The sequence below is a fragment of the Oreochromis niloticus genome, linkage group LG17, assembly GCF_001858045.2.
Source record: "Oreochromis niloticus isolate F11D_XX linkage group LG17, O_niloticus_UMD_NMBU, whole genome shotgun sequence".
Taxonomy (NCBI): domain Eukaryota; kingdom Metazoa; phylum Chordata; class Actinopteri; order Cichliformes; family Cichlidae; genus Oreochromis; species Oreochromis niloticus.
In genome coordinates this window covers 15,670,941-15,695,999 of record NC_031981.2, presented here as the reverse complement: position 1 = coordinate 15,695,999, position 25,059 = coordinate 15,670,941, and the positions used below count along the sequence as shown (strand labels likewise).

General features: G+C 40.6%; 1 protein-coding gene across 9 annotated transcripts in view; it reads right to left on the bottom strand.

Moving 5' to 3' along the window:
• Positions 1 to 25,059, bottom strand: part of ppfia2 (PTPRF interacting protein alpha 2) — a 177,671-nt gene that overhangs the window by 10,901 nt on the left and 141,711 nt on the right. For 5 of the 9 annotated variants that reach the window (XM_025899444.1, XM_025899445.1, XM_013275612.3 and 2 more), the window contains 18 exons: positions 24,740 to 24,961; positions 23,145 to 23,291; positions 19,881 to 20,015; positions 19,122 to 19,205; positions 17,009 to 17,140; positions 16,831 to 16,893; positions 16,384 to 16,475; positions 14,524 to 14,656; positions 13,065 to 13,282; positions 11,841 to 12,081; positions 10,867 to 10,896; positions 10,574 to 10,704; positions 9,812 to 9,993; positions 8,982 to 9,072; positions 7,639 to 7,641; positions 4,226 to 4,307; positions 3,563 to 3,763; positions 591 to 653 (listed from right to left, as the gene is read on the bottom strand). In XM_025899444.1, the coding sequence (XP_025755229.1) occupies positions 591 to 653; positions 3,563 to 3,763; positions 4,226 to 4,307; positions 7,639 to 7,641; positions 8,982 to 9,072; positions 9,812 to 9,993; positions 10,574 to 10,704; positions 10,867 to 10,896; positions 11,841 to 12,081; positions 13,065 to 13,282; positions 14,524 to 14,656; positions 16,384 to 16,475; positions 16,831 to 16,893; positions 17,009 to 17,140; positions 19,122 to 19,205; positions 19,881 to 20,015; positions 23,145 to 23,291; positions 24,740 to 24,961 (2,250 nt within the window). Of the gene's footprint in view, positions 1 to 590; positions 752 to 3,562; positions 3,764 to 4,225; positions 4,308 to 7,638; positions 7,642 to 8,981; positions 9,073 to 9,811; positions 9,994 to 10,573; positions 10,705 to 10,866; positions 10,897 to 11,840; positions 12,082 to 13,064; positions 13,283 to 14,523; positions 14,657 to 16,383; positions 16,476 to 16,830; positions 16,894 to 17,008; positions 17,141 to 19,121; positions 19,206 to 19,880; positions 20,016 to 23,144; positions 23,292 to 24,739; positions 24,962 to 25,059 lie in introns of all 9 variants that reach the window. The other 4 variants (XM_019346917.2, XM_025899446.1, XM_019346920.2 and 1 more) reach the window with 2 other exon arrangements.

Here is a 25,059-nt window from a genome sequence, read left to right as displayed (position 1 = left end):
AATGAAATAAATCAAACAAAAAAAAAAAAACAAAAATAATTTTATAACGAAAACTCTGCCTGCTACAATAACACTGACACTTGCCTCCAGATTGGAGCAGCCTGGGAATGAGGTGATGAAACGTCTCTCCACACGTTTACAAGTTCCTCTATTTCTAAGATTGTTATTTTGATTAAACTCTACGGCATGCAGTTTCATAAGGATACCCTGTATGCGAAAAAGCTGACTGCGAAATGTGATTTAAATAACTCTGACATCTGGTATGTGGTGAGTAACAACACCACAGAAATAAACAGCCGAGAATTGATGATTCGTGACCTTTCATTATGGAGCTTTACTGAGCCAAACAACAGTGAACGGTGACTCAAACCTTCATTGAGGCATCAGCAGCTGCTAAAGGCTTCAAGCTGGCCATTAGTGTTGAGAAGAGGTTCATAGACCGGGGAAGGGTTTAACCGCTTCATGCCTTTTCCATCAGAAACCATTCATATTTTTCCACATCCATCCTCTGATAATCACACTTATACCACCAGACAAATATGAGTGACAGAAAGAAAAGGGTAACCGTTAAAGGACACAGCAGGACTGACCGTTTTGGAAGGGGCTGCCAGGGTCTCCATCTCCTCATGGGTCACCCATACATTGCCTGATGGCTATAAGGGGCAGAGCCCAAGAGACAGAGCAGCAGCAGGGTTGGTAGTAGAGGTCCGGTAGGAGGGGCAAGCAGTGTTAAAGAAGAAGAGCAGCACCACTGTAAGCCAATAGTGTTATAGCATCACAGTCAGATGATGAACTGGCCCCAAACCCGCCAGGGGTCAAAGGGCATATGCAAAGGACAAAAACACAAAGTATAACACAGAACATCCGGACATATGCATACAATACATACACAAGACACACCGATAACAAGGACATTTGGCATGCACAACATTTAAGACTGAATAAATTAGTAACCAACACCAACAGACATGTAAATTGCACGTTACCCATCTATTCACCTTCCACTAGCAGACAGCCAGTTCACTCAAACGAGCGAAACAAAACACATCTCTATTGGTGTCTGTCCATATCATTCACACCTACAGGTGCAACTAACAATAGTAGTGCTGATTATGTTAATTGTCTTGGCTACTCTATGTGATAAATTAGTAAGAAAGGCAGTTAAAATGTTCATCGTAAAAACAGATTTATTTAATAGTGAAATGGACCGAGACTATGTTTGGGGATTTTTCCATTAATGGTGTTCTTATTAATGGATTAAAAAAATACAGTAACATAATGCTAACTTTCAATAAACCTCTCTGTGTGACTGTATTACATTATTTTTTAATTTTTTTGACAAAGCTGGTTTCTCTCATTGTTGTCCATTTGGCTGCATTGCTTTGTCACTGTTGGGAAAAAGAATGGCTGTGCAGCAGCTACAGGATCAGATATTATTGCTTAGATAATAAAAATGTAAGGCAGTGATTTCCAGCCAAGGGTCACTGTAGGACAGATGGGGTGACTATGGCTCAGGAGATGGAGCAGGTCGTCTAGCAGGTCGAAAGCGTCCTTGGGCAAGATACTGAACCCCAAACTTCTCCCAATGCGTCCACTGGAGCATGAAAGTTTGAGGGCGTATAAGGTGAATGGATGAATAAGGCCTGTAGTGAAAAGTGCTTTAAGTTGATTTTCACTTTTCTATTTGAACTAAGCACCAGTCTATTGGACTGGTTTAATATGTGTGCATATTACTGTAGAAAGTAATTACTCTGGAAAAAAAAATCATGTCATTAAAAAAAACTTAGAAGGAAGTGAAAGTTACTATTGTGTGCTAATAGCATAAAAAATTGCTAAAGAAACTGTGAAAAGTATGAACAGGGGGATGAAGTTGTTAGCTGGGGATACATGGAGAAGTGGTATAAATTAAATGTGAGAAGGAAGGGTGGGTCTGACTGTGAAGCATTTACCGTGAGGTTTCGCATTATAGGTAATTATCCATTATGAAATGGTCTGACCAAGATTCACAGTATAAAATACAAATAAAATCAACAAATTGATCTGTGAAGGGGTTCTTGAGTCCATCTGACAGGTGTTTTAAAGGTAAAACATTTAAAAAGGTTTGGATGAAATGGTAAAAGGTAAAGATAAAATCATTGCATGTTTCTGGTTTCAACGGGGCTGGGAATCAAATCCCTGATAGCCTGAAACGCCTGAGTCTTTACACTCTCTACAGTTTCTGCTTGACATGCACATCCTGCTGCATTTGCAAGGTCAATTAACCCCCTCTGTTAGGTGCAGAGGTTTTAAGTGTGAGGCCTGCCACAGTTGGGGGACTTTGATTGGACTCGTCTCTGGCTCTGTAATGAAAATTTCATGAGGTGTGCAAGTGGAGCAAAGTGGTGGAAGAGAGGGCGAGGTGAAGGGGTAGCACAGCGGAGAGTACCGGCAAAGTTACTGAACAACAGGAGAGGTGAGAAGAGATTCTGAGCTATAATGCTTGCATGCATACTAGCAGCGTCTAAAAACAACTTTAATGAATGCTCCTGGCTGGGTTTATACAGCCAATGCAACTTCTCACGTCTGCGTGATATATGAGCTGCACTGTAAGTGTAAGCGTACCTTTTGTATAACAGCATATTTGCTCTGCAGTGTGAACAGTTGCAGTCATTAAGGAACAGCAGAGTCCTCAGAGTCTGTATGCAATTATCATGACAGGAGGGAGCAATGAAAGCAACTGTGGTGTGGAATAACTGGAAAGCTAAATTACAGTACACGTAGGAGCCATGTTTTACAGACTGGGCCATCACCAACTCCCACTGTAATATACGCTTACTTATCATAAAGCAACTATTAAAAATTGCAGACAACCTGGATGTGATGGTAAAGACTGAGCGTGTTACCCATGCGTGAAGATGTGGTGTATGCAAGCAGGGAAGCTATTCATGTCCCAAAAATATTTGCTAGAACTGTTTTGGAGGCAGAAATTATGATTGCAATAACCTTTTTTTTTTCTTGCAGAAGTGTTGCATTACATGTATGTGCACTATAACCAGTGTGACCTAGTTAGCTAGAGCTAGCTAGAGCTTCAAGTGGTTTACCTACATCATAAATTTTTTTTTTTTAAAAATCACAATGAAAAACTAAAAATACACATGTCCAAACTCACAAAAACTCAATTTAAAAGGTGCAAAACAGACAGAATGTATGTTGAAGGAATGGCTCCACATTTCAGGATTTGAAACCACAAGATTAAACCAGGAACCTGTTAGCTTAGCTTAGGATAAAGATGGGAAACAGCCGTGTAAAGTCAAGTCTATCCAGCATCTTGAAAAATCACTAATTCATTTTTTGTTTTTTGTTTTTTTTGTGCGAGTAGATATGCGGTTTATTATCATTTTCTGATTATACCTAGGCTAGCTAGGCTAACTGCTTTCCCATTTCCAAATCCTTGTTCCTTCTTTGTCTGTTTTTTGCCAATTCTGTTGTTACAAATTATGAGAAAACTTCCCTCCTTTAGAGCAACGCTTCCTTCAACAAATATGTGTGGAAATAAAATTCCCACATTTTCCGTGTAACTCACGGTTCTGGAGGTGGGCGGGGCTGAGGGGCTGGTGAGGGAGACCATTTCCTGGATTGCCAAGCGAAGTTTGAGGCGGTGTAGAGGGTTACTGATTCCGATCTCCCTCTGGATTTCGGTGTCAGATAGGGCCGACATGATGGCGCCGCTCTTCACGTTGGCACGACATGCTGCCACGTACCAGGCCGGCATCCCCAACCACAACTTCATCACACAGAGGTGAGGAGACAACAGTGTTAACAGGAAAGACTGAGTACTTATTTGGCAATAAAAATCATGTTAAAAAAAAAAAACTTTCAGTCAAATATATTTTAGTATCAGCCTTAATCCCATATGGCGCCATCTTTAACTAGAACGTGCTGGAGGATTAGGGAGGTCATGAACTGGCTTGTGGATGTACATCTGCTAGTAAACATTAGGGGGCAGAAGAGTGTCTGTATTTTGGGTCCTTTAGCTGTATATTCCAGTGTTTTCTAAAACGCTATCACTACAGTGATCATCACATATTCTTAAATTCCTATTCTGTGCTACTGTTCGGTAAATATCCATGCAAGTGATTGAAAACTGGGTCATAACTTCATACTCATACTTCAATAAAAGTAAAGTTACATCCATCATAAGTGCTTCGATTTTTAATATACCTACTAGAGAAAGGTGACCATTTACCTCCAGCCACGCAACAACAGTAGGACCGTCCCACTGGGCAAAAGGTAAACCCTTTCTCCTAGCCTCCTCCAGCAGCTCGTGTCTGAGGGCAGGGACAGAGGAGACCTGGTATGAACACATGAATTTGTACATCCTGAACACACATTTGTTCAGTCTAACAAAACACCAGACTTTCTTATATCTCACATCCTAAAACCTGCTCACATGCTCTTCACAAACTCCTGCAGTTAACGTTGTGCTGTTGCGGATCTGTGTGTGTGTGTGTGTGTGTGCGTAGTACACGAAGAGGATTGTACTCATTCACATTTTATCTCTCGGTCCAACCTGTACTCCTATAGCATTGAAAGGGGCAATAATTCATCATTCACTTCTGTGCTAACGGACAGTGGAGCACAGATATGCACAGCTGTATCTGCACTCAGAGAAACACACAGGCTTTGCATTAACAAAATTCACCGACTTCACTTAATCCACAGTCCTTTATGCTAGCTCTTCCCTGTCATGTCTGCAATACGGAGGGCTGAAGCTGACATAATTAAAAGAAATCAATAAATGGATAAATAAATGGCTGACATTAAATTCCTCCCAATAAATAATTGAAAAATAATGCAGAAATTATACAATTATGACTGGTGAGAATCCCATTTTAATTGTAACCATATTTGTGTTAGTCCCCTGTTTATTATTATTTCCATTTATTTTGTCTTTTTGTTAAATTATTCACCTTGGTGGTTTAGACTTTGGCCAGTTCTGAGACTGGGAGGAGACACAAATCCCTGGGAGGGTTGTGTCAGGAAGGCATCTGGCATAAAAATCTGCCAAATAAAATATGAAAAGAAATCCACTGTGGTGAACCCTTGCAAATAACAGTACAGATGAAGAAACGGTTGATTTATTTGTAAAATTTCTTTATGCATTTACACCTTTGTGTTCTATTTGTGAGCTTGGTGTTGATTAGCTAATAGCTGCCAAGTTGACCCTTGGCTTGACAGGCTCTATAAGCAGAAATGCACAAATCAATGTAAAAAACTAATACAAGAAAAGAAAAGCTTGGTGAAATAGAGACTAAAAATGCTAAGAATATATATTACAGAAACAGAAAAGACATGATGACTCCTCGATTAATTTCCATCTTATTGTGAGCTCGAGTTACATCGGTAGCTATGCCGTACGAGGCATTTACCCTGGTACGATTTCCCAAGGCAAACTGGTCCTGGAGGTGCAAGGCCACGTCCCCCCCCTCAAAAGACTGCTATGAAGAACACAGCACGCTCCTCGTGGCCTGGTCTTAGCCCCTTCAAGACACACGAGGCAGCGCTCCCGTGGACCCATCACCTACGGGACAAGCCATAGGTGTGTGGTGCAGAGTAAATCAAGGTGGTGTAAGCCTCGGCAAACCAATCCCCAGTTCCTTAAACTGGTTCTTAGGATGTTGGAAGCTGAGGTATTTCAACCATGTCCAAGTGGGAGGAAGCCCCCTGGCAGACCCAGGAAATGCTGGACAGATTTGGTCTCTCAGCTGGTTTGGGAACACCTCTGAGGAGGTGGATAAAGAGAAGAAGATCTGGGCATCTCTGCTTCGATGGCTACCCCCAGAACCAAGACCCAGGTGAGTGTCAGGAAGAAAAAAAAATGGATGGAAAATATTTGGAATGGAAATTAAAATAAACAGAGTTTAATAATGCAAAGGTAAAACAATCTGTCATTGTTTTTAATGATTTAATTAATGCCTTATTATCTAAATGTTTTTATTATTTTCAATATTATTTTGAATGCATTTGAGGTCACATCTATTTACTGAGACATTTAGGTATTTATGCATTTGCACTTTTTTGATTTGGGTAGTTATGACTCTCTATACTATTTGTAAGCTAATATAAAATGTTACCTTTAAATTACATAACAGATGCAGCTACGGAGAGCAAGCTGTCTCTAGTAATTTAAGACTTGCTACTTAAAGTTTACAATAGTTCAACCTGGAACTCTAAATTTCTCTCTGCATATTTTGATGTACCTCTAGGTTGTAAAATATGTTCACACTATATTTAGAGGATTGCTGCAACCTTGGCAGAAGTACTGCATCGACAACAATGCCCACACCTGGAAAGCACAGTGCTGCAGTTATCTGCTCAGTGATTCTGGGCACCACATTAAACACGATTATCCATCTCATCATAGTTTTTTTCTGCAGAGATAGATTTTCGTTTGTTTTGGATGTTTGAATCATGCAGTCGGGTATTTTTAAGTGAAACTTGTCTTGTCTTCACACTTTCTCAGCTGTGCTCCATGTTTTGTTTTTTTAGCAGGTGTTGAAGTGTAACATCTGAGGTCTAAGTACTATTTTGTTTTACCTTCTTTTGAGAGTAGCTTTGAGCATGGAAACGACCTATTCAGCCCAATGCAATTTGCACCATATCGACAAGGAGAAGCAAATAGATACTCTTTGTCTGTCATGCAAAGAGCTATTTGTATTGTGCTGAATCCTCCCACATTCAGCGAGATACAGAACTGATAAACAGCCTAAAAATGCCTGACGAACAGGGGACCGAGGAACACACTCGTACTCACATCCACGCACGAAAAAAAACAACAACACAGTTCCTATTCTATTTTGTGAACACATTTCATAACAAAATCAAAAAAAATAATAATAATCAAACTCTGAATCAACCTCCCCTTCCCCGATTGTGTTGTCAAAGAACTTGACAAATGGAAGGAGAGGGCTTTGTAATAAACATGATACATGTAGCACTCTCAGCACTGAAGGCCTCGGTGCGGTGAAAGGGCACTTAAACACACCACACATAGCATACAAAAGCCTACAGGTGACAGAGGAAATGTGTTCATCCAAACACAACCAGATACATTCACTGTCTTATCTATCCAGCACATGGGGAAGATAGCTCATGTTTTATGTTCAGGTCAAGTCTAATGCATGGAGAAATACATCCACTGAACATAGCTGGGGGAAAAGGGAAGTAAGGAGACAGTTATGATAAATCATACAACCAAAAAGAACCTCTGACATTCCCATAACCAGATGTTGCAGCTGGTTATTTCACACAAATAGATAAGAGAGACAGATAAGGAGAGGAAAACATTCTGGGTATAAAAATTGGGCCCCAGGTTTAGCGGCGGCACATTCTCTTTCCAGCCATGGATGCAGCTGCCATTGAACTGTAAAAAGGGGGGAAGAAAAAGTCCTCATGTGGTAAATGAAAAAAAAAGAAAAGAAAGAAAGCAATGGCATCATTAACAGCCATGAAGGATAGATAGATAAGAGACGTCAGCTTTGGCACTGGTTCTTTCAGGAGAGGACGGATGAGCAGACAAACAGAAGAGATGACACAAAGGGCAAAATGGCTGAGACAATGTCATATCCAGGAGGGCATTTATACATCCTCGCAACTTACCCGCTTTGTTAGAGTCAGAGGATGATGAGAGGGAGAGGAAGGGTAAGAGAGGAGAGAGTCAAAGAAGAGAGAAAGAGAGCGACGGGGAGACAAAAGTACACACATGTTAATGAGTTTATAGGCAAATTCACCCTACGGCTCTAAACACAAACACTTGCACACCCACACACGCACACACACAGAGACACATATCTCACAATGGAGGACATTCTTTAACAGGAGCATCTGTAGAGCAGTCCAAAAAAGTCATCTTCTACAATGCAGTCCTGATCACATCTCGTGCAGCAGAAGAAATGAGAAATGCACTGAAACACAGCAAGACCCTCCCCTCCTCTCCATGGCCTTACATTCAAATGCTCAGTTACATTCAGATACTTGTTGTTACCTCTTGAAGGAAAATAAAACACACCAACAATGAGATCACAGCAGTACTGATCAACCAAGATGCTGAAATGGAAATAGTGCAGGCAGCTTAATGGCATGCAGTGAGGAGGAGGAGGAGGCACCAAGATGCAAGGTGGTGGCGTGTGGCCTGAATCCCGGACACTGCTATGAAGAAGTCGGTGCAGTGGAAGGAAAACAACACATTTGTCAACATACGAACAACAGTACTCTCTATTGACCAAACTACATGGGAGGCAAAGTTATCCGTCATGACAACTCAATGTGCACTTCGAGCAAATGACATTCATCATTTGGCACTGAGGCATGGCAAATGCGCGCACACACACACACGAACATACACGCACATTTATTCTGAAACACTCCAGCTGAGAGAGCCGATGTGTGAAGGGGTTTCCCTTTTGTTTCTTCCCCCCCAAGAAGGCACCTAATGTGTGTGAGTGTAATCTATGGGTGGTGTGCTAGGAAAGCCATCTATAGCTTCCAAAGTGACAAAGAACCTTTGTGCGATTAATTGGCTTTTTAGCCTGGATCAATAGACTTTGGCTGTGTGTCTGAATACAGTGGGGCTGATCTGTGCTCGTGGATACTGATCGAGCTTCTGCTTTGTATTGATCCTGTTCTCAGCGTGGTTATGTTAGAATATACAGTGAAAGAAAAGAGGTTAAAGGCAAACCCAGGAAAAGGAGGGTGTAGCCATTGTCTCTATGCCAAAGTTCAGACTGGTTTATATACTGCAATGTAGCAGTGAGTGGGAATTCTCAAGAAGGTTTAGCACTGAGTTGGATTGATTCCAAAGAAAATGTTTCTTCTCACAGGGTACCTAAATGTCTGTGTTATTATATTAAATGGATACTGCTGGGTGTGCATTAAGGGACTATGACTATACTAACTCCACCTAAAAATGTTCTAGTGAAGTGGCACTTAGGATAAAAGCTTACTTCTTTTTCAATCTGCGGTCCTTCTCAGCCTGAGTGCCCAACTTGCTCACCCCCATGTCCTGGCCCGCCATGTCTGAATCCATCATTGTTGCTGTGGAGAACAAATGGATTTAAGTGAATATAATCAGAAACTGTTATTATGAATAAATAAATAAATAAATAGTGTATTTGTATTTTTAGTTGGCAACCAGTTAAGTCAATTCCTCTGCTACAAAGAGACTGACTGCAATGTGAATGCCTGTCTGCATTTCTAAATCACACAGCAATTGTTTGCAAACCTTTGCCATTCTGTCTGAGAGTGACTGCAGTCTGCAACTGTTTGCAGAGGTCAAAGGTGGGAGGCAACCTGTCCTCAGTCGCCCCCAGTTGTGACTGAAAGTAGTCATCCAGGTTGCTGAGAGTGTTGCACACTTAATCTCTTGACCACTTGGTCACTGAAACTACTTGCATTCGTTCGATGAATACAAAAAAACTAAATGCAATTGGGCAACCTCCAATCAATTTGTGTTTTAATTCTAGTGTAACTGAGCCATAAAACAGAGCCTTTAAAATTGAAACTAGTAGGTGATAACACTGTGGCTATGCCAAGGTGGTGCATTTTTAGTGTGTTTATGTCGCTAACATGAAGTTACATGCTGACTAGCTGCAGCATTAGAACTCTTAAGTAGTACTGTCCAGTTTGTAAACTCTGAGAGACCTTCTTAGCTGGCAAAAATTGCAGCTTAGAGTGCTTTTTTAAAAAGTTTTTTTTTTTTTTTTTTTTTTTTTTTTTACACAAAATAGACCAAATTGTAATAGTATTAAGTAAAACATCCCAGCTCTGTACTCGCCTTGTGGATCTACCATGACCTGTCTGTGTGCTAGGTGTGCCAGTCGGCCTTTTTCCTTCTTGCCAAATAATCGTCCGATGGAGGATTTAATGCCCTTCTTCTTTGGCTGCTTGTGGAGGGAGTCCTGGCTGCTGGCTACACTACTTAGGGCACTGGCTTCAGCCTCTAAAGAAGCCACAATCCTGAGGACAGAAACATACAGACAGTATTCATAAAAGGAGTGTTTGCTACATTTTAATTTTATGAGATAATCAAAGGACAAACATTTTGGCTTTCCATTATAAGCTTATGTTAAGAAGTATATTTGTCATCTCAAGTACATTTTATTTAATGCCCTGCTGTGTCACTCTAACTCGTTCTGTTATTAACTTTTGAAATGGAAGTTTACAGACTTTTTCTTGTGTTGTATCCTGGGAATATTTGCTGCTTATAGCAAATGTACTTTTTGAGCATTTTATGCAAATTATTGAAGCTTCATCTCATCTGATATCACTGCAACAGTGATGCTTTAGCTTTACTTTAGCGATACTTTAGCTGTACTTTAGCTTTAATCATCCAGATATTGAGAAAGTACTGAAGTACTGTAATATCTTGCGTGTTGAAATATTCATAGCAAAAATTGCAGCTGAACTGGCAAGTACTAATTGGGCAGTATACTATCTCATTTTCATCAAAAGCAAGAATGGGATGACAGCATCATCTACAAACACACATCATCGAGAACCATTTTAAGAAATGCCTTCACTTACAGCAGGCACTTACCCTCGTGCATCGTTGTGCGAGGAGGCTGGCAGTGTGTGTGTCATTCGGACAGTGCGTGGCGTCGGAGGGGGGGATGTCTCACACTTAATGGTGGCCTTGTCCTCGCGGCCATCCTCATCCACCGCTGCTATCTGAGGGATGAGGGCAAAGGGGCGGGGTCATTACAAGTGACCTCGGACACTAGTAAGTCAACAATTTATTCACGGTGTCACTGCAGCAACCATTACAGCTCCGAGTTATAGTGAAATGGTGTCATATTTAAAATCTGTCGAGCGAACTCTTGGTGTGTGTACCTTTCTCCTGTGTTTCCTCAAATCACTGGGCTGTATGGTGAAGGAAAAACAGAAAAAAACCTGTCAATATCCACGTGTTAAAGCATGAACATAAAACTTGAACTCCTGCATGCTGGTGAAAAATAAAACAATTAGCTCACTTATAGAAATATCATGTACCATTAGAAGCTCATGAGCCATTGCCCAATACCAGACCACCTATTTAGAGATCAGCACTGAGGAATAAAGAAAGATTGGTAAACAAGTCAGTTGAATGATCAATAAAATCAAAGCCTTATTGCTTTGAAATCCCATGGGTAAGGAAGATATTTACACTGTAGATCCCACTAGACACCTGGGTTGAATGATGATAGTCGAGAGAGCTCTCCAATGTGTTTGTTGCGTTGCTACCTTCTGGAGCATTTTCAGTACAGTTATCTGACAAATACTATGGCTTGCTGTGTGATAAATAGATCTGTGGTACAGTTTTGATAAGTGAAGTTCTATTATTTTATGTGAACCATATTGAGAAAAGGACCGGCTCACCTACACATTACACCTACATGAGCTGCTCGGCCATGAAAGCCATGCTATGAAGCTCCCACCACACGGTTTTTGCGCTGATATTAATGCTAGAGGAGGTTTGGAACTCTGTAGTTGAGTCAACAGAGCATTGGCAACTTTTACACTCAATGCTCCTCAGAACTTGGCAACTCTGCTCTGTAACTTTAATCTGGCTTCAAGAAAACCAATAGGTGACATAATGGTAGCTACATCTATTTTCTACATAAAGTTTCACATGTAGGGAAACTGTATTTTGTACCAACTGCATTACTATTCCCAGACTTCTAAACAAAGACCACATTTACAGTTTACATGGTGCTCTTGCAGGTAAAAAGATGGCAATTTATTGATGCAACATGTAAACAGAGGTCTGCAGTAGGGTCTGTAGACTGTATGATAGAAGATGTCTCGCACGTGGTGATGTAACATACCAGTGTCATGACCCCCATGCGCTCCATGTCCCGGGCAGGGCTTCGAGGATCAAGCTTAGGTGTGGAGTGTCCGCTGGGTGGAGAAGAGGAGGCAAGCGAGGAGGCAGTTGCTGAGGCAGTAATGGAGGCTCCGTGGTGGTGCATTCGAGCCAGGTTTAGACCCTCGAGGCTAACGCTGGCCACTCGGTTCTCAATCTCCTCTGCCCGCAGCTCTGTTGACTCCTTCTCTTCCTGGATTAGCCTGGTATCAGGAAAATGCTGTGAATATTTTTCTATGTAAAACTTAAAAAAAAGAATCAAGCTGTGCATTTTTTAGATAACTTAAAAAGCAAAAAATATAGAAGCTATACTGCTACAAAAATAGCCTCAGCTTTCAAGTTCTTTAAAGGTAGATTTCAGGAGATTTGCAACGCTCAGTCCTTTAAATCCCTGCAGTATCAGGTAAAGTAATTAAAGGACAAACTAAAGAGTTAAAAGGCTAAAAGTCGGGTAATTAACCACACTCTGTATCTAACTTTGTAATTAGCTGAAAGCTCAACACTTTAGATTCATGATCACTTTACACAATAAGACCGCATTAAATCTTTCTAAAAGAAATGTAGCGCTGTGTCTTCTGATGTAGATGTAAATTAGCAAAGACCACAAGGCACATTAACAGCCCTTGAAATAAAGAACTAAGTAAAGTTGTGCCTGGGGGTCATGAATACTTATCGGCACAAGATAATTACAGCATTATCAAGCAAGAGGCACCTCACATTTCCCAAAACACTGAGTGCATACAAGAATAGTGTTTGGGTCACATACGGGAAGAGTAATCTACAGACACCTTTAGTGGTTTACCTGTGAGCTCGGCAGACACACATTTTGTCTAGAGAGTGAATTACTATGCGGCTCAGTTTCTTCTTGTATCTCTGGGGTACTTTTTATCTTGCTTCTGTGGTTACTAGCTTGAACACAAGGCAACCAAAATCAATGTGGGTGTGTTAATTTTTAATACTAAAAGCAGAGTTTTTGGGTGAAATATTGCTTTAGCAACCAAGGGCAAACAAGGTGGAGTTATGGAAGCAGAATATCGCTCCAAACTTTAAAGTCTTTCCAGAACATGATCTTAAAAACATATCAAGTCGGTCTCCAGTAAAGTGGATTTAGAACGAGGAAGCAGATCAATACGTCTGGAAATCTGGCCTTGAGTATTAAATTTATACAACGGCGTGTGTCAGCTACCGGATCTCCTTGTTGATTGCGTCCAGCTGCTCCTGAAGCATCATGGCCAGAGTTTGTGCATCGGAGTGACCACTGGGAGACAGCAGGTCCATGGAGCTGAACAACGTCTCCCTATCGTCGTCGTCAATGTCAGACATTTCCGTGTCGCTCTCAAAGTGGTGGCCTCCCAGGACCCCCAACTGCTGTGAGCGCCATTCAGGCTCCCCCAGTGACTTTGCCTGCATACAGAGACAGAGTGAAACTGTGACTACAAAACAATATCTTATTAGTTATGAACTAATATTTTGAGATCATTACTGGAAACTGAAAACATAGTCATGTAATAAGATTTTATGAGAAGCACTTATGCTTTTTTCCCCTGATTATGTCTTATTACTAACTCTAATAAGACTTAATGACTTCTCTAAGCAGTAGTAGTGGTGACACACCAAAAGATGGAAATGGTTTTTGTTTCATTTAAAAGCAGTATCCTATATATTTATAATGTGTGCTCCACTCATACTTGAATTGCCATAACCTGTATTTAGAATCCAAAAACTTTAAACCTCCAAAATAAGAGCCTATAGAAAATGTTCGCATTAAGCCTGTCAATAATGTTATATTAAAGGTTCAAGGCCTAATTCAGACCCAGTAAATTGTTGCCGGGTCTTTGTCTGCCTCTCTGGTCATCATATTTGGTAAATTTAGTGTGTGCGCCTTGCTAACAGCAACCCCTCATTCCAACCAAGGTATGCCAGAAAGCATCTCTGATTGCACAACACATATAGCGTAGAAGCAGATTGGCTACAGCAGCAGAAGACCACACAGAGTGCCACTCCTGTCAAGAAAAAGAAAGCGAGGCTACACTTTGCCTGAGCTTATTAAAATTGGACAACAGAAGATTTGAAAAATGTTCTCTAGTCTGATAAGTCTTGGTTTCTGCTGCTACTTTTAGGATGGCAGGGTCAGAATTTGTTGCAAACAACATGAAAACATTCATTCATCCCGCCTTGTGTGAACAGTCCAGGCTGCTGCTATCAGTGTAATGGTATGGGGAATAATTTCTTGGCTTCATGTCACAAAGCTGAATCAGGTCAAACTGGTTTCTCAAACATGACAATGAATTTACAGCAATCAAAAAGTCTCCACAGGCACCAAATCTGAAGCAGCTGTATGAAGCTCTGAGGAGTCCTTCTAGCAACTTGTTTAATCTATGTGATACAGAATAAAGGCAACCCAACCCAGTACTAGGAAGGTGTAATGAAGTTTCCAGTGAGTGTATATTGAGATATTTTAGTCCCTGCTGGATTTGCCAAACTGGAACTTAAGATACCTTCTCCAGTATCTAAATTGAACTCACTGTGTTAAAGCTGACACCATTCATCGACAGACCACTAAAGAAGCTCTTAGATGTTTTTAAAATAGAAACATTTAAATATAAGTAAATCGAAAGGCAGACAAACCAGATGTTATTCCTCACCTTGGTTTCTCGCAGACCTATTCGACCTCTCCTTTGTCGATGGATGACCTTTGCTGAGCGGTAGTGGTCCGACTGGGTTTCAGCCAGAGATCCCAAAGAGAATCGAAGCTCGGCTGATGTGTCCAGATGGGATCTGGGAAACAACTTTTATGAGTATTACTGAAACTAAACACAAATGCTTGGTTACAGATTTGGTGTTTTTCATATGAAAGATGAATAATATCTGAACCTGTTAAAGCAAATCCTTCAAACACAATCGTTAGCAGTGATTTTGTTTGGGTCGTAAAGCAGATTACCAGTAGATAAGACACAGCAAGAAAACTTGCAGTACCAATTAGTTACACAGGCAGGAAACCAATCAGATGTTATATTTTGATACCTCAAGCGTACCTATTAGTCACAGTGAGGAGGTGCAAAGTGTACTTCTTGAAGGATAAGAGCTTGTTATGCATGCTTCTATGGCTGCAAATTGTTTGTCTTTGGAAGAGATTAAGGCTGCCACTGTCAACACGTCAGCTTTGTAAGATTAGAACTTCAAGCAGCATGAAATGGAAAGCAGAAAATATCCAAAAATAGATGCCAAAAGTTCCATTATACCAGTGTTTCTAACAATAGTGTAACAGAGCAAGAAGTTTTCACAGAAGGATAAAATAACAGGAAAGCTCCTGGAGACAGAGTATCTATTTGCCTCTCTTTGCTTCCTGTTCCATAAACACACATTAGACTAAATCTGAATCTCTCGTGGCCTTTTATTGCATGTCTAGTGTAACACATCTTCTTTATGTTGCAGATGTTTTCACAGCATCCACGTTTTTCGTGAGTCATTTGCTCACCTTATAATACGTCCTGTATCCAACACTAATGTTTGGACACAGAACCAACTAATCAAGGATCACCGTGCTCCCACTGAACAAACCATTTTTTTTTTTCTTTGGCCCATTTCTGAGAAGCACTTGACTGGCAAGCCTTCTCAGCAACAGAGACAAACATTTCTTGTCTTTATTCTCCTAGTAAAGTCTATAGAACACATAGTAAAACTACATTAATTTGAAAGTTTATGAATCAAATTGTTGAATCACACATTATATATGAAAGACTTCTTGTGGTGGTAAATGGACAGATTCTAAACCCAAAATAGCTCACCGTTTGCTTATCTAAATATTGCAGGCCTGTCTATTTTTGGATAACTATACATTTTGATAAGGAAAATATATTTAGACATACATAGTGATTAGGGATTGGCATGAATAGTTGACTGGACACTTAAATGTTGATGTTTTTGCCAGTGGAGGCAAATGTCACTGGCCACAAATGAGGGCTGCAGCCCCGACATGCAACTGAACACAAGTGATACACAATTCAAAGACATTTAAAATATTATTTGATTAACAAGGAATGTGATTAATGGTTTTATATAGCTCCTAAAATACATATAAAATATGTTTCTGGCCAGTTTTTAAACTTTGTCCATCTAAAGTTAGTTTTAAAGCTTAGTTTTTTTATTCTGATTTAAATTTAACAGCAAGTTTATTCTAATTGAATTGATTAAAAAAAAAACATAAATTAATCATTTTCAAATAAAAACAAGAAAAATGTTATTTATTAAGGGAAAAGAATCTATTCAACAGTGATTAAAACCAAAGATGATTTTATTTGGCTCCTGGAATGTGTCAAAGAATGCTGTTAAAGCAACTGTAGGCTTTTATTGTGAAAGACAAGAAAAGGAGGAAGCCTAATTCTCTCCCTGTCCAATATGGTGGTCCAAAAGCAGCAACTGATGCAGTATATACATGTGGAGGTACGCTACAAAATGCGTCTTACATCCGGATACACTCACACACACACAGAAAACCGACCTACCGTGACAGCGTGGGTTCTGTGAGGGAGCCTGCCCTCAATCTGAATTGGTCGAGCTCTGATCTCAGTTTCTCAATATCCTCTGCCAGCTGTGACTGGACAAAACAATTTCTCCACATCATTGTCTGTGATATTACATGTCCAAAAAATGATTATCCTACCCCTTTATACCACTAGTCATACTAGTGACATGGCTGAAAGCATGTGGAGCTGATTACATTTACAGGGCTGAGTATGTGACAGTTGTAATTTCTACTGTTTTCAGTAGCCACCTCATTATTCTACCCCTTCCAGGAGCTTTTCAATATTGAAGGTTTATAAAAAATTAAACTAGTGCCAATAACCAAACTCGTTATTGCTGTACTCAAAAGTCAATTATTACGCTAAGCTCATGTAAAATGTAGACATTTTGAAACAGGAGGTAATCGTTTCTCGATCTCTACAACCTACTTTTTCTTGGATTGACTCCTCGTACTGTTTTCTGTAAGTTTCCGAGTCTTGGATTAGCATATTCTGCACAGAAAAGGGGGGGAAAAGGGAAGAAGTGAGAAAAATACATCTTTTAATGGCCTTCACTTGATGCAATTGATATTGACAGGTTTCCATTGACGTGTCAGTCGTTTTTAACCTTCTCTTCTAGAGCTGCCATTCTCTCCTTCAGGTGGAGCTGAAGTCGCTCGTTGGACTCAGTGAGGAGTCTGTCCACTGTGTCTGAGAGTCGCTTATTGTGCTCTTCATTCATCTTTTCCCTCTGCCGAGCCTGAAGGAGAAAAATACAGATAAACCAACACAAAACAAGCCCATTTGTACGAGAATAAGACATCAGTCTAAATTGTTTCTGATGACGAAAGCTTCTCAGCGGGAACTAGAATAACTAATTGCATGGCCTTTACAGCTATTCTATTTTTAGTTTAAAATCAGAACTTTATATGAGGACAACACTACAACAAAGCAGTGTAGTGTATCATAAATTATTTGATTATGTAAATGAACCCTAAGCACCACATTTGAGTAGAGACTACCTCAAATAAATTACTATGCTTCTAGTGTGGCTGCACTTTAGATCTCTCTCTGAGGTCTGATTCTGACCACTTGTGCACTGGATCCCCACTTCTGTGTCTGAACAGCCACATAATTTTCTTTATTTTAGAGAAAAAAATAATCACAGGGAGTGAAATCTGGTGAGTGGGGCTGGTGGCGACTAAAGATTGTGTTGGCTTGTGCCTGTGCCCAATAGAACAAGGTCACCCATGTTCTCTGTTAAATGCCTCAGGATGCTACAGCAGAACTCTGCAGTGACAGCCTCGGGGACAAATCCAGAATGCACAAACCCGTGAATGTCGACACAAAGGACGAGTATACTCCTTGTTGGCCTCCTGACCTTATGCACTAGCTTCGGGCTTGGCCACTGAGCAACAGTTCCACCAAAAACTGCCGTTTGGTCCCTGGGTTATTGCTGGAGACCTCACCAGGGAGTATTACTGTATCCGGATGAAAGTTGGGTTAGTTTGACACATGAGTGGAGTGCCGCGATCAGTACGGGAATTCCAAGTGACAATCTAAAATTAATAGCAGTACTGGAAGCAATGCATTAGTGCATGAGAAGAGGACACTGAGTGGGAGATTGGTCAAATTGAAATCTGATTAAGCCTCCTCATTTTTATATTTATTTTTCACATGCTGAATAATACACAGCTATTTCTCCCATAATGGCTTTTCTTGACTCCCTGTTGAATAAAAAATTGAATAGAAAATCCTTCTCCTCACATACAAGGTCTTGAATAATCAGGCCCCATGTTATCTTAAAGACCTCATAGTACCTTATGAACCCAGCAGAGCACTTTGTTCACAAACTGCTGGTTCGTAGGATATTTAAAAGTAGAATGGGAGGCAGAGCCTTCAGCTTTCAGGCCCTCTTCTGTGGAATTAGCTTCCAGTTTGAATTCGGGAGACAGATACCCTCTCTACTTCTAAGATTAGGCTTAAAACTTTCATTTTTGATAAAGAACATCATTAGGGCTGCATCAGGTGATCCTCCCTGCAAAAGGCCTAAGCTGCTGGGGGATTCTTTTTTACTCACTATATATTTATACACCACTGCATTTAATCATTAGCTATTATCAATTTCTGGCTCCCATCCACAGTGTATCTTTTATCCTTTCTCCCTCCCATCACCACTGGCTATTTGTGGCAGACGGCTGCCTCTCCCTGAACCTGGCTCTGCCGGAGGTTTCTTCCTATTAAAAAGGAGTTTTTCCTTCCCACTGTTGCCAAGTGCTTTCTCAAAGGGGTCATTTGACTGTTGGGGTTTTCTCTGTACTATAGAGTCTTAACCTTACAACATAAAGCACGTTGAGGTGATTGCTGTTGAAAGATTGCCCACTATTGTTGTCTTATTTTGATAACTATTGCATTTTTCGAATAAGGGAAACAACAAAAAAAACTTTGAAAATGACTCATGAGGTTAAAGATCTTCATATAGACAGTATTCTCGCTATTTGCTATCATACACTAAAGTGTGATGTGAAAATACTAACATGTTTTAAAATGACTCATTTGCATCATTTGTATTTTGCAAACCACTATATCAGCAGAGTCCGTGAAACACCCATTTGGTCAAGCTTCATTGGTGATAAATCAGACAGTGTGCCATCAGTTGCAGTCGCTGCAAGCTGTCTTGCTCATGCAGAAGTGGCTGCCTGGTTAACGCTGCTTGGCACAACGCCTCCGCAGTGACTCACCCTCAGCAGCTCCTGGTTCTTCTCCTCCAGCTGGCATTCCAAGTGCCTCATTCGCTCCTCAATGCTCCCGTGACGCTCTTCCGCCTACAGTTGGATCACAGCACAGACAGGACAAAAAGAAAAAAAAGAGAGGCCACGATGATCTGTGTGCTTGACAGCCTGAGGGCCAACAAAGAAAAATGGTGGCGACAACACAAGCCAAAGCTTCTACCCCAAACTCAAAGATGGATACCTATGTTTTAAAGCGTAACTGGAAAGACAGCTGATTGAAACAAACAGTGACAAGGAGAAAGATGGAGAACAAGGCCACCAAAGGACAGAATGAAAGAGGAAGAGAGCTGCTCCAGCACTGCCAAGTATGAGCTCCAGCCAGAAGTGCCATGCAGCTGTCCCATGGTGGTAGAACAGCCAGAGCAGAATCCCAGTAAACACGCCCGCCACAAAACACTAATAAGATAAATGAATGATATCTGTTCTCTATTGGAGTTGGCAATAGCTGTGATGCCCTGTGGGACTACCTTCCTAAGAATGGAGTTCATGTCTTGGAGTTTAGCTTCCATTACAAAGTGATAATCATCAGGAGAGGAAGAGGAGCTGGAGTCAGACTATGTGGCCGAGGAAGAGGAGAGGAACATGTTGAAACGTCATGACACCACGTGCACACTTACACAAATGTACAGAAAAAAAACGAGGGCATCTGTGGGAATATGTCAACAGTATGTGTGTTAATGTACAATATGTACAAACGTGTGCGCATACCTTGGTGAGAGCTGCTATCCTCTGGGCTAGTTCAGCCTCCACCTCCGGGAGTGTCTCAGCCTTCCTCATGGTCTGCTGGAGTTTCTGTTCTGCAAGCTCCAACCTCTCCTGTAGTTGTCTGTTCTTCTCCTCCATCTATACTCAAACACCACAGACAGCAAAGACATTAGCTGACAGTTGAACAACGACACTTATGAGATTTTGTAAGCAACCTGGGGTTCTGTATCCTGCACACAGATACTTTGGATGCAGACTGGAGCAGCCAGGGATTAAACCACCAACCTCCTGATGACCTGCTCTACCTCCTGAGACACAACCACTGAAATAAATTTAAACACTCTAAACCAACTAAGGATCTGCACTTAGCTTAAATCCGGGTTTTAACTTATTGCCTTGAAGCCAATAAATTTGCAGGAATGCTTAATGCTGAAAGAAAGAATGATAAATGATTACACAGGAGATTTATTCAATAAATTACCTTCCAATGCTTTGACCATACATCATCCAGAAAAGAAGTCCAGAATAGTGTTTTGCTTGCAATAACAACAAACCCTAGCAATGAGAAATTAAAGTATGAGCAGATTATTAGAATACTACACTATTTGAATGAAAGAGTTTTCAGTGTGTTCCCATGCTGTCCTTGTTAACAAAGTATAATGAAAATGAACTCTATAAATGTGATTCTCTTCCTTCTTCCTATTCAGTGTCAGCAGAGCATAATTGCCTGTTAGAAAATAGAATCACAAATGTTTGTCTTGCAGAGGGGGACTCTGGCAGTGTGCCTCATCTCTTCTTTAGAATAGCAGAGTCAGAGTCTGCACTGCCAAGAGTGACACTGGCAACTTATAGACAGCTGATGCAGATCCTGATTAGGCATTAAGATGGAACTCAAACCTAGCATTAAATGGAACTGGAAACAAGTGACTTGCTTCCCCATTGGACAGTAAGTATTTTCTCCATCACTAGCTTGGGACTCTGATCAGTTTTAAGACTTTTTTTAAGGACTGGCTTGGCAGCCTTTTCCATCGGCGACAGATGCTCTGGTCCCCGAAGCTCCGGGCCTGCCAGCTCAGTGTGCAATAATTAGACTATAGCAGGCCAAGTATACTTTGTGTTGTGTGTCAGTGATATTTTCTGCCTCAACCCATACCACCATCCCACGTGCTTGAGATGACACAGGGGAAACATGACAGTTTGTTTTTGTTTATTATATCCTCCCTAGGTATCGTACTACCCATAATTTTTGCCATTTTGCTTGCCATTTCTTCTCATCCCTTCATGTCTCTATACCAAGTAATCTTCAGACATCAGCAGCCAGAGCCTAGTACAACAGCAAGTTTAACTTTGTGCATATATTTACCAAAAAAGTCTGTTTATGTATGGTAGCAGGAGCTCATTTAAAAAGAAGCTTCCTTGTAAATGTCATGGCTGTAAATACATAAGTGGTTTCTTCTTAAGTTGTGGCTTCATACACATTTCCTGAGCGAAAAATGACTGGCTAGCAAAGGTTAACAACCCCCACCCTATGTAATCATCTGGCAGGATGAAATTAGCTTACCATTTACTCTTAGTGATTACATCCTGTTAGCTATATACTGATTATGATTAGCAAACACTCTAGTGCCAAGTACTGAGTTTCTATTTCAGCCATTCAAACAGTTTCTATCTTTAGTTAAGACAACTTTTTTTAATCTGTTTTTTAGCTAGCTTTTTTAACTGTTTATCCAGTACGTTTAGCTAAAAAAATTCAACAGTTATAGTTTTAGCTAATAACTTCCCCCTGATTTCAGAATTTTAGCTGACTGTTTCAGCCATACTTTGAGCTAATTATTTTGATCTTTTGTCATGATTTTATGTGATATGATTTTATATCACAATTTCATGTACTTACACTGTAAGCTAACCATTTCAATGTTTTATACGTTTAGCAAACAGTTTTAACATATTTCATACTATTAGCTTTTCTAATAAACCACTGTGCCATTTTTTGCTTTCATCTAAATATATTTTCTGATTTCTTTGTTTTGACTGTCCCTTTCTATTGCTCTTTTACTTTTAGTCGCACAGTTAAATTTTCTTCTCAAATTTGTTCAGGTTTTAGATTTTAAATTGTGTTTGTTTCACGTTAGGCTCAGTCACACAGGCCCAGAGATCGGTTAGTGACTAAATGGCAACCACCAGTTGCAAATGAAAAATGTGGTGGAAATGGCTGCCAGTCGCTTTGAAATTAATGGCTAAAGCCCACGCAGGACGAGAGACTGGTCGGGGAAACGCTGGCAACTTTCAAGTGCTATGAAAAAAATGTGTATTCTCCAATCTGTTGTACTGTGTCTGGTAGTTGCTAGCATGAAATTGCAACCAAAGCAACCACACGGAGGTTTCTGGTGCAGCATCCTCTTTGTGACCACATTTCCTTGGCGACAACCAGCAACCACTTATATCTGGTTGCGGAAAATATATTTTTCCCTCATGACCAGTGATTACCAGGTATGTCTCATCTCTAAGGTATCCCCAGATTAACTGGTCTAGGGGATTTCACAACTGACTTTTATAGTCACAAAGTTTGTGATGTGCACGTCTAAAGTGAACATTATGCTAAAATTGTTGAGAATTATAACTAAAATATAAATAAGTCTCTAAATAACTTTCCACACAGTAAATCCAAACAGGGACTGATGGTGTCACTCTAATTACTTCTACTCATATCAGAAATTCTTTCTATTCTTCCAGAGCTCAGACAGTGCTCAAGCCTTTATTCATAAAAATGCCACTAGATCTTCTATGGCCATGCAGTTTATCTAATTGGCTGCAATGAATCACAGAGAATAATTGAAAGGAGAGTAAATCTGTACAATCGCTTGATCATATTCTACAGCATTATGTCAATTATGAAGAAGACATGTGTGAGCCATGTGCATCTGCACAAAGTAAACATTTAAGTGAAATTTCTTCCCCAGTAGTAATTTCCTCTGACATTATCTGCCACAATGTGAAGAGGTTTTCTCAGTGCCAGACCTCTGTGGAACTGCTCAAAGGACTATGTTAACTGACAGGAACCATCTTACACATTTTTCCTGGCTAATTCTTTACTGAATCCAGTTAGAAAAATACGACTGATGATGCAGTAATGAATCTTGCACTGCAGCTGCCATCTGGACCCATGACTCAAAAAAGACACATTTTTTTGGAAGAAAATAGTAATCCCAGAGAGCTGATTAATGTGATTACATGGCTCGCACAAACCCTGGAGTGGACTTTACAGACCTGTCTGAGGAATGCCTCCTTATTGGCCAACTCGTTCTCCAGTTTGTCATTGATGTCATGCACAGAGGTGGCTTCTCTTTGGGCACTCAGGTAACGTTTCTCCAGCGTGACAATCCGTTCCTCCATGTCTTCTTTCTGACACATGGCCTGTATATGGACACACAAAAAAAAGAGTTAATAAAACATCAACTTTGGTAATATTTTTTCCTGCTGCTTTGCACACATGAAATTTGTACACTAGTTTAATATCAGCACCAGATGAAAACTCCATAGGGTGTCTGGACCCTCCCTTAAGTGATAGGGTGCTTGGGCATTCAGCACGTAGAGCCACTAAGCTTCCACATTGAAACACTGAAAGGAGACAGCTGAGGTGGTTCAGGGATGACTAGGATGTCTCCTGGGCACCTTCTAAATAAGGTTTTTAGACATGTCCTACCAGGAGGAAGCCTCAGACTACACCCAGTATACGCTGAAGAAATGTCATCAGTTTTTCCTGGAAGAAGTAAAGGAGTCTGGGTGTCTCTACTTAGGCCAGGATAAGCAGCAGACAGTGAATGGATGGATATTGCAGATATACAGATATTGCAGGGTCTTTACTTTACAATATAAAGAACCTTGAGCTCACCATTATTGTTAATTGGCACTGAGTAAGTAAAACTGAAGTGAACTGAATTGAATTAGAGATTCTTCAACCACTTCCTGGAATGCACACAGAAAGCAGACTGCAAGTCTGCAAAATCAAACTTTTATCCTTAGAATGTGCACAAAAGACAAGTTAATAACAAATAAAGCCTCATAAAATACAAACACGCGCTGCTGTCATGAATAGAGGCAACATTATCATGGAATTTCTCAGACTTAATTTCCTCCACGGAGAATTGCTTCAGACACAAACTCGCGGTAGCACACATTGTTTCCAAACCATACAAATAATAACGGTTATTCTTAGAACACTAAATAAACTGCTGCTGTAAGAGAAGGCAGGGTAATAAAACACGATTGGCCTGATAAGGCCATGTTTGTCAGCCCACGATAACTGCCTCTGCCCACATCGTTAGCAATCAATAGTAATTTCATCCCCAGGCGACAGGGGCATCAGCTTATGTTCATATCCAGCCCACTTCACTGATATTAACCTTGCACAGACATATATTAAATAGGACTATTATATGGATCTTAACTGCCAGTTTTGGACACAACTGGCTCTTTTTTGTGCTTTATGCATCAACAGTCTTGAACCAGTTCAAGAAATACAAACGGTTACTTGTTTATTTAACGTTAAGTGAGTTTGAGGCCTAGAGAAGTGTTTATTTGCATGTGTATATTTAGATTTTTTTCAAGGACTCTTCACTTAACTCACTTCACCCGACGAAGGCATTATGAAAGACCCTATACTTTCACAAGTCAATGTGCATGTTTTTATGTGAAAAAAAGACAGAGTAATAAAGAGCTGGGGAGCGTGTGAGAGCATATGCAAATAGAAGCTGTTTTTAGACCACTGCTCGCTGTCTTTGATGTCTCTCTTGCAACTGTTATCCCCATGCGAATATGTGTGTGTGTATGCTTCCCCCTGTACTCAGTGTGTGTGCTGTGACCTCTTTGATGTCCCTCTGGTACTTGTTGTTCATCTCCTCTGACTTGATGAGGTCCTTGCGGGCGGTCTCGAGCTCCTGCTCCACCTCGGAAACCCGGGAGGAGAGGGAGGACATGCGCTCCTTCATCTGGGCCAACTCGTAGTTCTGCTTCTCCAGCAGGTCCTGCAGCTCGACCACCTGACTCGCCTCATGGGCCGGCTCCAGAGAGCCATTGGACAGACGCTGGAGGGGAAAGAGGGGGACATGGAGTAAGAGGTCAACATATGAAAAGGGAAAATTATCCAAAAATATGTATGCGTCATGAAGCACAAAATTTGCCA